We start from the raw sequence: 12412 nt of genomic DNA on the forward strand, positions 1-12412 counted from the left end.
GAATTCCATAATAATTCAATTTTAATCTGATGTTTATTGAAATCTAGATAAAAATAACCCTCGAGGAGGTTGTTTAAGTCATGAGAATGATTTAATAGTGCTTCTATTGTTGTAATGAGTTGATAGGATCAATATTCTAGAAATTGAATTCATAATAAAATTTATCTCAAAATTGAGTGAATTCATAAAAAAAAAAGAATTTATCGAATCGATGGTGACGAAATTTTCATTATTGATAAATCGATTTCAGGAGATCTCGTTATTGATGATCAATATCTAGATGTAACAGCTATCGGAGAATGAGGATTTGCAGATTCAAATATTCATTCACTTGATCTTAGTAAGTCTAGAATAAACACTATCAACGATTATGCATTTTCGAATACAAGCAATCTCTTTTCAATAATATTTCCCGAAACTTTAAGAATAATTAAAAGTTTAGCATTTCAGTTCTCAAATATTCCCATTATAAATCTTCCATCATCAATTTCCAAAATATCATATTTAGGTACATTTGAAGCGTGTCAATATCTAACATAATTCACTATTAGGCAACCAAATAATTATTTCAAAGTCGAAAATAATTGTTTGATCGAAATATCTACTAGTTCACTGATTCGCGCATGTGCAAATATAACAAAGTTTGATTTAGATGTCAAAATTATTGCATCTTCTGCTTTTTCCTTGACTTCATTAGAAAAATTCGAATCCAAACAAAATTTAGTTATGCTTGATAGATATGCATTTAATGCGGTTTTGGATTTAAAGTATGCAGGCTTTACACTATCAAATCTGACTACAATCTCTGAATACTGTTTCTTGAATTGTCTTTCTTTAGAATCAATCACTTTCCCAAGTTCTGTAACATCAATATCGACAAACATTTTTTATGATTGTAGATCACTCAAAACAGTATATTATTTAGGGAATTGTTCATTCGATGTTATATCAATGTTCCAAGATCCTTCTTCTGTAACTGTTTACGTATTTAAATGTTATCAATCTGATCTTTTTGGATACAGCAAAGTCAATTTCATTTCTTATCTCAACCTTTCTGTCTTCATTGAGCATTCTTGTCATTTTCATAAATATCCTGTTCTTCATAATTTTATCTCTTTTTCCATTGTCTCTCTTGTTATTATAATATGAAGCAAATAACAATAAATTCCCGAGAAGACAGTAAAATTCATTTATCTAAACATGTGTTATATCGAAATTGAAGATATAATCATTATGAAAAGAAAATTTTAGTTTAAATTCCAATTAAATGTGATTGTTGGTTCATGTTCAATAATTCAAATGATCAATTTACTGCAGCTTTATATGAATTTAATTTAATTTAATTTTGAAAATTAATAGTCGAAGTTTGAAAATATATATTCATAACTTCCAATAAGAGTAGGAAATTCAAATTCAATAGAATCATAGAAATAAAATTTGCAAAATAGTTAATGAAAAGATAGTATAATAAGTTTTATCCGATAAATTTCAAACAATATTTATGTTAATGTGAACAAATCCGAAAATTAAATTTATAATTTTGGAAGATTTGATCCATAATGAACACTTCTAGATTCACGATTCCTCTCAACAGCTTCTCTCTGTTTAGCAGCAGTTTGTTTTAGTTTATATGCTTGTCTTTTGTAATATTCGCGTTTTAATGCAACTTTTTCTTCGTATTTGGAAATTAACATCTGTTTCTGTGTTTCAAAGTCAAGCTCGACTTTGTTCTGGAATTCTTCTTGATTCTTTTGTTTCAAGTTATTAATTTGATCTCTGACCTTAGAAGCCTTGAAAGGCTGATTCATTGTTTGGTAAAGTTTTTCTTTCTTCCTCAGCTCTCCGATTTCAGACGATTTGGCCATCTTTGGTGGGAAAATTTCCCGTAAACGAGTTATTAAGTTTAATTGAGCGTTCAAATTGTTTTCTAGGCGTTCAAGTTCTGCATTTTCTTCTGATTTGTTCTTGCGTAAAGATCTTCGAAGGTTTTGGTTGATCATTTCAATTTTTGCATCTTCTGATAAATCTGGTTCAGTTTCACGTAAAAAGTCAAGATCATAAACACTTCTTTCGCCAAGCTTCTTTTCTGATGCTATCATTATTAAAGTGTCCTGTGCTTGGTGGTATAATTTATCATCTGTGGCAGAAGCCATAACGTATCGCAATTTCGCAACTATATCATCTTTCATTTGTCTACTAACCGGTGGTAATGGCTGGCCATCCAAAGCTGCTTCAACAAATGGTTTGAGATCAGGATTTGAGTAATAAATTTTGGCATATTCGGAGTCTTCTCCTTCTGCATCAGCAAGATTTTGTCTTGTATTATAACTATTAATGTAATCTAATGCGATATCGATTTGTCTGACTGCGCTGTAGCTTTTGCACCTTTGCATTCTAATAGCTGCATCATTTAGTGGCCCCACAAGATAAAGGAAGAGAGCTGGATCTACAACATCCATACCGATTCCGTTAATAATCGAAATTACTACTTCGTTGAGATTATGGAGATTATCTTCTGTATAAATATATGTAGGCAATACCTTTCTTGGAGCCCGCCGAGTTGAGCTTCGGCTACTTTTAGGAGTGCGAGGTCGATACATTTTTTTAAATGAGTGAAAATTGTAATGGGAAATTAATTCTGAAAATTTGATTAAACAAATCTATATCGAAAACTAGTCATATTAATAACGAACATGAAAAAAATTCAATTTGTTCTTAAATTTTTCAATGAATTCTTTCAAATATTGTTTTATTTTTTATGAGCATTTATGGAAACAAAAGTTTGTCAATTTTTGGATTACAATGTAGATCATGATTTTGTTATCTCTTACACTAATTATCGAAATCATTTTCAAGCAAGAAACAAAAACAAATCTTGAAAAAAGGCAATTTGAAGCAAAATAGCACTTTCATAGTATTTTGGGGGACTGTAGGGTAAGAAAATCTAACTAATATAAATGCAAATTTAAACACTTTATCTTGATCTCCGAAATTGACTTTCGGGTGTATCATTGAATTTGGATGTATTGTTAAAACTAGTTTATCTGATGATGTTACTCAATAAGATTGCGTTAACGTTGCAATTTCTTCTTGTATAACTTCAAATTCTAGTCTTATACTCACAAAAATTACCAATTTGATATATTTGTTTCTATAAGAACTTAACCTATCTATCAGTAATCTTTGTTCTCATGGGAACAAAAATTACGAAAAGTTTGATTTCAAAAATAAGTTAACAATATGTTTATTGATATCTGTTTGAAATACACCCAAAACTACCATGGATAAATACCGATCATCTGACTAATAAGTATTATTCTCTTATTGATTTTTTATATCCGAAAGTTAATCAACAACTTCACATCACCAAGACCACATAAAAAGTAAATTATTCCTAATGATATTCTATATATTTGGTACTTATTATAATTTTGAGACCCTTTTTTGAAAAATTGTCATATTCCCCAAAACAATAGTCTCGACATCAATAACATTTCTAGTTTATTGAAATATGCTGGATATCTTTATATATTTGGGGAGATTTAATCAATAAAATGTTATTTGTTATTGAAAATTCTCATACCATATGATATATTTTAAGGGAGACAACACTCTAGTGTAAGGAATTATTATAACTTTAGATGTAAGGTATTTATCTTTTATATAGCTTTGCAATCACCTATTTTTATGAATCGAATAAATCTCTGATAAAAAGTATGAAATCTATTTAAACCAAAATCGACCAATTGAAGAAAAAGCATTTTCAATGGTCGAAGTTTACTGAACGTTATTGCAACAGTATGAAAAAAAAAATTATAAGAGAATAAATTGAAGATAATTGCATTAATGTTGAAACAAGGCTCATAGGTAATAAAAGTAAACAATAAACTTAAATATAAAATCGTCTTGAAAAATTTAAATTAATATAAGAAGGCATCATTTGGAAAATATATTTACTATAGCGAATCGATTTTTCAATTTTATTTGAATTTTTTGTAAGAAATTCCTAATTCAATTTATTGAATGAATGGCTGAGATTGAGAAAGTATTCACAAAATCCGGAAATTTTATAAAGTAATATATCAATAACAGTAGTGTAAACATATTGCTCCGATGACGCTAACAATATTGCTTGGTTATAATATTGAAAAGGAATTCAAAAGTTATAATGCTCGAAAAAAGATTTAAATTAGTAAAAATAGATTTTAATATCATGAGTGTAATATTATCCCGATTTTAAAAATAGATCGAAAGTTTTGAATTAATTCAATTTTTGAATGATTCTATTTTAGAAATGAATTTTATTAGACTTGAAAATGGAAAACAAAACTATAAGAATACTTAGGATAAAAGGAAATAGATGAGCCCCAAGTATTGGATCGGAAACTGCATTAATAAGGGGGGGGGGAAAAAAATTCAATTAATAGGTAGAGAAAATACACGCCATTTTTCTATAATACAAAAGCAATTAATGATCTTATTACAATCCCAAAATCATCGATTTAAAAAAAAAATTATTATTAAGTTCAGCTCATGAGATTTAAATCGAAATATTGGAATTTTAATTAAAAATTTATTCGATATTTGTAATTCATTGTTCGATAATTTTTTTAAATTGAAGTTTAACCCATTCAGGATTTAAACAATGTTTAATTAATCGCGGAATATCTGACATCATCTATATATAGCTTCTTTTATAAAAGATAAAAAAATAAATTATTTTAAAATTAATGTTAATTTTTTAATGATTTATAAATAAATATATTTTAATGCATCGTCTATATATAGATGTAACAAAAAAAGTCACTAAACCCGTCAACATATACTACTTATGATGGAAAAATAATAAAGATTTAATTATATGTCAAAAATAAACTTTACATTGGCGACAACGGCCTATTCAATTTTGGCCTTGCGACGCCATAAACCTTTGAAAAAATGGTATAAACCTCTCAAAATTGAATAGTTTACATCGCGACGCCACGCGACGCCAAAACGTAAGCGACCCATACAAAAATTTTTAATCAAAAATTTTAAATGTATCTTGACAGAGATTATGAAGAGCGAATACCAAGTTATCTCAAAAATGCTTTTTAAAGCTCATGTATTACTACGATCCTTATCTGTTTGGTTTACATCCAGAACGTAGATGTATAGAGACTTCATTTGCAAGATACTTTCTTGTAGATGTAACTAAAGAAATGGCAGAACGAGCAGTGATTAGAAAGAGACACGAGTATTTCTTATTTCATCATATTTGTTATCCATATAGTAAAGTTCCAGGCTTTTGTTCAGAAACTTTGTGGAAAGCGAAGCAATTTCAATTTAGAGCAGTAACAGATGAAGATTTTGGATTCTATGATGTATTCAAAAAGCACATGACAGAAGTTTACATTCCAAGTCGAGAAAAATATTTTCCAGAAAAAGAAATCAAAGAAATCAAAAATTTTGTTGAAACGGTTAGAGTCGATACGAAAAGCAGACTTTTTTTTCGTACCCCCTCTCAATTTTTTTTCCAGTTTTCGTACTTTTTTACAGAGCATAGTATTTGATGTCCAATGTTTGCCTATGATCAGAACTTGTCTTTCTCCTGTTCATATTTCAATCTCTGGTCTAGACATATATCACATCAAATATCATATTTGATTATTTACAATTGTTTAAAAGATTTTACAAGCACAAGCATAATGTTTTGTGCAAAGTATAATTTCAATGTGTTAATCTATAAAACTTGATTTTTATTGCATCTGCAATTAGGCATCTTTTTTAAAATAGAGTTTTGAAGATAAGCATATATGATAATGATATGTACTTGTTATTGTAAATACATTTATTGTTATAAATTTACTCAATTATCATTGATGATGAAATATTTTATTATATAAAAAAGAGTGTTTATTCATTATAAAAGAGTTCCGTTAAGCAAATATTTTATTTGTAACGGGGAAGCCCTAAATTTGCATGTTTGAATTATTAAGATCAAATATTTGCATGCAATCAATAAATTTGCTGCAAAATTATAATCTCAAGCATGTACTATTTTGAAACAATAAAGCATCAGAGAGCCTTTTCACTATGATCTTTCAGAAAATGAAAGAACATAGAAAAATGCCCTTTATAGAGATGCCCTGACCTCAACAAGGGTCAGAGCCTGTATCTGTATGTCCTTCAGGGCCGAGATAAGAGGATATCGTCGATGATGTGGGCAATCTCCCTCAAACTCGGCCCTGAGGATTAGTATTGCAGGCTCTGACACATGTTGAGGTCAGAAATTCGGATTTGCTGTTTCCCAGGGTCGGATTCCTCTCCTGTCGCCCTAGATCAGGACGGCATTTGGGAAATCCGGCCCTGAGGACTGTAAGCGAGGCCCTGAACCATTGCTGAGGCCAGAGCTTAGTATTTGTTGCTTCTCAGAGCCGAGTTCCGCTGAGAAGTGTCCGTAATTTGGGCAATCTCAGGGAACTCGGCTCTGAGGGCTGTAAGCGAAGCCCTGGTCTCTGCTGAGGCCAGGGCCTGTATTTTGAAGCCCTTCAGGACCGATATGAGTGGAGATCGCCAATAAGGTGGACGATCTCCCTCAAAATCGGCCCTGAGGATTGATCTTGCAGGATCTGGCCTTTACTGTGGCCAGAGCTTCGTTTGGTAAGTATCCCAGGGCCAGATTCCTCGCCTGCCGCCCGGGGTCAGAGCGGCATTTGGGAAAGCCGGCCCTGGGGACTGTAAGCGAAGCTCTGGCCTTTTCTGAGGCCAGAGCTTCGTATGGGCGCTCTCTTGGGACTGGATTCCTCTCCGGCCGCCCCGAATAAGGGCGGTCTTTGAGGGAACCAGCCCCAAGGATTGTTTGCGAAGCTCTGGCATTTCCTAAGACCAGAGCTTGTGAATTTCATTCAGAGCCAAGTTCCTCTCGGATCAAACCTAATGAGGACGACCGTCGAGGAACTTGGCTCTGAGGAGATCAATTGTGAGCTCTGGCCTCGATGAAGGCCAGAGTTTTCAAGGGAATGTTTTGATGGGATGAGTCTATTATCAGTAAGCTCGTCCCATCAAAACATTCATTTAAAAATTGAATGAATAATTATCGCATGTATTCAAAAATTAAAAATTTAAAGATGAATAAAATTATAATACATATGAAAAAGAATTAAATTACATTGAAATTGAATAAAAAAGATCAAAAAAATTCAAAAAACTGAAAATAAAAAGAAAAAATATAAAATTTGATAAGAAAAAACGATTTGAGTTAAAAACGTTTCTGCAAAACATGAATATTTATGATTTAGATTAAATTGTGAATAAAATTTACTAGTTTAAAGAAGAATGAAAAAATTAAATTATATTGAAAAGAAGATACTGTAGAAAGGAGTTTACGATTGCAATATTATATGGTATAACATTGTACTCGTAACCTCCTTTCTATAATCTAATTTCTAATACAACATTGAGATATGAAAAAAATTAGCTTTCTTCGAAAGGGGTTTATAATTGCAATATAATATGATAGTATATTGCAAATGTAAACTCCTTTCAGGAATCAAATGACTAATGTCATATTGCGGAACAAAAGTGAGAGATTCTCCCGATCTGAGTACGTACTTGCAGGAATATTGAGATATAGTATGCAACAAATGCTTTTAATAACTTATTTACACACATATAATTATATTCAAACTTCAATCTTGATTATATTTCATATTTCTGAGCAAACAGAGAGCTTACACTCATAATTATAAAGACTACCAATTGTAACCATATAAAAACACAATTTTTTAAAAGTTATTATTTTTCAACTTCCTGTGATACTGTATTTTGATTAGATTTCGTACATATTTGTAAAACAAGCATAGATCTATCATGAGCAATCTTACAATAGTAAAAATATTGCTTCCATGCTAAATTCAATTGAGATTATCTTGACATTAAACTTAGAATCCTCTCAAATTCAAGGAGATAATCACAATACAGCTATATTTTAATACTGCAGTATAACGAAAGCTCTATGATTATTATAAACTAATAATACCATATGAGTACGAAAAAAAAGTCTGCTTTTCATATAGTTTCAAACGGTTAAATCAGAAGACTTCTTAGTGATGGATCCCAGTACAAAAAAGTTTGTTCAATATAATGAACGATCTTTCCACAGAATATATATTTATGTAAGAGATTTATTTGCACCTCATTTTGGAACCCACTATATTGGCATGCACCAAAATTACGATGTTTTCGTAAATACACCTGAAGAATATAAGTGGTATGTCAACATATTACATGGTGTTGAATAAAAAATTATTAATACCATTTAAAATATATTTACTCAGAGATTATGGTATGCTAAGAGTCTAATATAGATTAAAGAGTCTCATGATGAGGAGACTTCGTAGTTTTTTCATGACCTCTTATCTCCTGTTCTATTAGACAAGTAACTTACAGTCATTAGAGAGAAAAATTGTGAAATTTTGCTGTGCTGTTCGTTCAAAATCACTTTTGTCAATTTGGTTTTCGAAGGAATTAGCTTCTCCTTGAATGGAGGAAATCAATTGATGAAATCTGGAATCTTTTCATCTGTTCTATATTAAAGTTTCTGACAATGATCAACAATAGAGGAATAATTGTGCCATTTGTTAAATTTGAAAGCCATATTTGAATCAAATTTGACAAAGTACTGTTGTCAAACACAGACCGTAATTCCTTTTTGTAGTCTTCCCATTTATATTGGCTGACAACAAGCTTAACGATATTAAGTACATAACTTTATTGTTACAAATTGATTTCTTCGACATGAAAAAGATAATCCAAAGCAAAGCCTAGACACTGCCTGTCTTCAAGAAATAATCAATCCACTCTTCATATTGGCCGCTGATTGTTGAACTGATTGTGTTTAATCAATATAGAATTAAGCTTATAGAAATATAATTCCCAGATGATATCTAAGAACATTTGAAGTTCATTGATTAATAATACATTGTATAATTGGTGAACTAAGTTGTGGATATATTGAAAAGAGTAAGATGTAGGAGCATTGAATGAAGAACTTCTCAATATTGTACGCATCTTACAAAAAACTTCAAGAACATCTGAAAAGTCGGTAAATTTTTCATCTGTCACTTTCCCTATCAACATGTTGAGAATTCTTGAATAGAAAGGAAGATGCTTGACCTAAAGGAACGGAGTGATTGATGATATGATTGCGTGAAGTAATTCTGTTAAGATCTTCATTCCGAAGTTGAAGTTCTTTGTCTGTTTGATTTGGTCGGCAATTTGGCTCTGAACACATTTCCTTGTCTCTTAATCCTTTGGAAGATAAGAAACAACTAATGGCAAACATGAGCTAGATGCGGGCAATATATCATTATATAATGTATTCTTGTTGTTTTCGGTCGCTATCTCTGAGATTTTGATCAAAAAGTTGATGATCGGATATGGATATTTCTTTACGTTAAAGATTTCATCGTATAAGTAGTTCCTGATCGATTGCTTGTAGAGATTGACGATGATTTCATAGGTTTGTACTTACTTGATATTCATAATTAAAGGAATATTCGCTGCTTATACCCAAAACTTGTTGCATTTCTTAATGGGAATACCGGAGAAAGGATCTATTATCTAAATAGACTAGGAAAATGTCACAATTAAATCTAGATGGTACTTTGTCCACAATTATCTGAAAATTCCGGTTCTATCAACGGAATCTAAGACCTTTTGTATATATATATATATTTACCTCATTATGTGTGTAGTCAATTTGAATCCATCTAATTGTTCTTCAGGATTTGTCACTTTTTCGTGATGTGTTGAATGAACTTTTGCAAATGGCCCAGTATCTTGACGCTGAATTAAATCAGATAATTGGCGATATTACAAATGAAATCAATACGTATTATTCAGTGTATGGTCATACAGGTTCTTTCGAGATATTAATCGCCTTTTGGAATAGGATTTCCCTCAGTCTTGCAAAATACGTACTAGATAATAGGTGTAATGTTATACCTATCCATCAAAACAACTTTTTAGCATTCATAAAAGATAAAGAAGCTATCGAAGATATAAAACAGGACCGTACTTTATACGGAGCTGATGCAATATTCTCAAATTTAAGAGATGCCCTGCAAAGAATGGACCAAGAGGTTTGTATTCGTGGGATTATCAAAAAAACGTTGGGAAATGTATTGACAAGAGCACGATTTGAAAGACTTAGCGTTCATGGAATAAAAATTTTAGATTATCTTACGCCTAGACAAACTGCATCCATTTCGCAATTTCTACTTGCCTCATTGATCTGTCCTCATCGACAGTTAGGCACGCCAACCTGCAATATGAACGCGATCATAAATGCAGAGGCAACCAACCTTCCAGCGAGGTTGGCAATGGTATACTTGGACTTATTGGTGAAAGACCCAGATGAAAAGCTTTACATGGCCAGTGAAGATAACTATATGATGATCCGCGAAACCATTCAGTACAAAGGCAAGTTATACATTAAGGTTTCTCCAAAGGACCCAGAGATGGCTTGCAATCAGATATACTTGCTTAGAAAAGATGGAATGGATCCGTTTGGTTTCATTTATATGGATCATCAGACAATACTGGTTACGGTAAACAGTATGTCGAATCTTTTCCTTGGATACATGATGGAAAACGTTTACACTCAAGTTCCAGTCATCGACGCTTTCATCTTATCAAGGAAATTGCCTGTATGAATTGTTGATCTTTGGAGAGAATTCTACTCGATATTTCAACGGAAGGAACATTTCCTTGCATCAAGTTCAAACGCTTCAGAGGAGATTGAAAGCGATGAACCAAAACGGTTATAGTGTTATAACTGTGTTTGGTCAAAATGTTTTTCATGAAGGAGGATCATTAGATCCTACTACTGGTCACATTTTCAATTTGTATTACGACCAAATCATGAAAATCAATGAATTGGAAGTCGGTAAACGAATGATTATCGCAGATACAAACTGGATGGATAGGGATTTTACTTTCACCAGGTTAGTAATTTCAAGGGTTTCAAAGAAGCTTTTCAGTCTTGTTCAAACAAATTCCACTGACACATGTATCATGAAACACTCAATTGTTCCAATCGACTACAAGCCGCGCTTTCCAAAACCTGATCTTCCAAATGGAGACCCGAAGTCATTTTACTTGCTTGGATATATTGACAAACCATTTGATGAATCAAATACTCTAAGAGCAAGAAAGGTTTTCTATTATGCTGAGCAGTACGAGATAAGCAGATCCTTCTCTTTCTACAATCGTCTTCGTAAGTATTTCCTTAGTTTCGAAATAATTAAGAGGATAAATCAAATCCGCGAATATTTAAATCAATATCCAAATTAGTGGTCTTCTGTATAAGTGATATCAAATCTTTATTCATCTCTGATAAACTTTTTATTATTACATTAAATATAACAAAAATTTAGATAATTTGACAGTCTGTTGAGAATTCAAGAAACAAGAAATTTCCTTTTTACAATCTATTTTATTTTATTTTTTATTACACCCTTACTGGTTTAAAATTGATGCCTAAGATTTTGGCTCCATGTGCCGATTTTCTCTTACTAATTCAGCTTCAATTTTAAACTTTTAATTTGTAATTATACTGAAGTTCGGTATTAATTTCATTATAATACGAGCATGCTATATCAAGATTAAAGAATCATCCATTTATCAGACAAAATATTTATTATTGACACTTTACAGAGTTCAATTTAAATGTGGGGTTTTAGCGGGTGTAATCTTGAATAATGCAGGAGAACAACTGACAATGCAACTAGCTGTATTATACAAGATAGTTGCTCGTTAGAGTAATAAATTAGGCTGCATCAATTATTTCTTTCATTTCGCGTATGACGAGCAGAAAGTAAGCGATTAGTAACCCTAGGAAAAAGGAAGATGGTATTTATCAGTTTCTATCGGCGTGCAGCCTAGCTCTATATATAATACTAAAAAAATTAATTAAATCAAATTAGCTATCTAAATTTCATATTTTTGTGACCTAATTTTGACCATTTTCGGTTGCAATTTTTAATCGTTTTTGAAATTCTAACGTATGTCAAGCTGAGTTATAATACTGTGGATTGATCCATTTAAATCTCCGAAAATTCAATGATCAATTAATTTCTACAAAGTGCAAAATTCGATTCCAAGCATTTAATTTTGTTTCTAATCCTGTGCTATATCATAAGCAATAATGATATGTAATAATCGCATTTTTCGAAATACTGGACTGCTTGTTTGGTCGAGTATTCAAATGTTCCCCAACCGACATCCTTATTTATTCACTAAGTATTTATTGTTATAAATCTTCATTTCAAATATTTGAATACAAAAATTTTTAATCAAAAATTTTAAATGTATTTTGACAATGATTATGAAGAGCGAATACCAAGTTATCTCAAAAAATGCTTTTTAA

General features: G+C 31.3%; 3 protein-coding genes across 3 annotated transcripts, besides 2 other annotated features; 2 read left to right on the plus strand and 1 right to left on the minus strand.

Annotated features, from left to right (window-relative positions):
* Positions 1–1478: 1478 nt before the first annotated feature.
* Positions 1479–2600, minus strand: TVAGG3_0352400 (uncharacterized protein; the record flags this gene model as incomplete). Its single annotated transcript, XM_001317530.1, has 1 exon — positions 1533–2600. The coding sequence occupies one exon, from the start codon at positions 2598–2600 to the stop codon at positions 1533–1535; it is 1068 nt and encodes a 355-aa protein (XP_001317565.1).
* Positions 2601–4916: 2316 nt separating this feature from the next.
* Positions 4917–4994: a mobile genetic element.
* Positions 4917–4994: a terminal%2Cinverted (terminal inverted repeat of MuDR-1/Phantom-1 transposon ID:TVAGG3_0352410).
* Positions 4995–9809: 4815 nt separating this feature from the next.
* On the plus strand, positions 9810–10697 carry TVAGG3_0352420 (uncharacterized protein; the record flags this gene model as incomplete). The annotated part of the gene is made up of 1 exon (XM_001317529.1): positions 9810–10697. One exon carries the CDS (start codon positions 9810–9812, stop codon positions 10695–10697), a length of 888 nt encoding a protein of 295 aa, XP_001317564.1.
* A 208-nt stretch (positions 10698–10905) lies between these two features.
* Positions 10906–11337, plus strand: TVAGG3_0352430 (uncharacterized protein; the record flags this gene model as incomplete). The annotated part of the gene is made up of 1 exon (XM_001317528.1): positions 10906–11337. One exon carries the CDS (start codon positions 10906–10908, stop codon positions 11335–11337), a length of 432 nt encoding a protein of 143 aa, XP_001317563.1.
* Between the last annotated feature and the right edge of the window lie 1075 nt (positions 11338–12412).

The sequence above is a fragment of the Trichomonas vaginalis genome, chromosome V, assembly GCF_026262505.1.
Source record: "Trichomonas vaginalis G3 chromosome V, whole genome shotgun sequence".
Classification (NCBI taxonomy): domain Eukaryota; phylum Parabasalia; order Trichomonadida; family Trichomonadidae; genus Trichomonas; species Trichomonas vaginalis.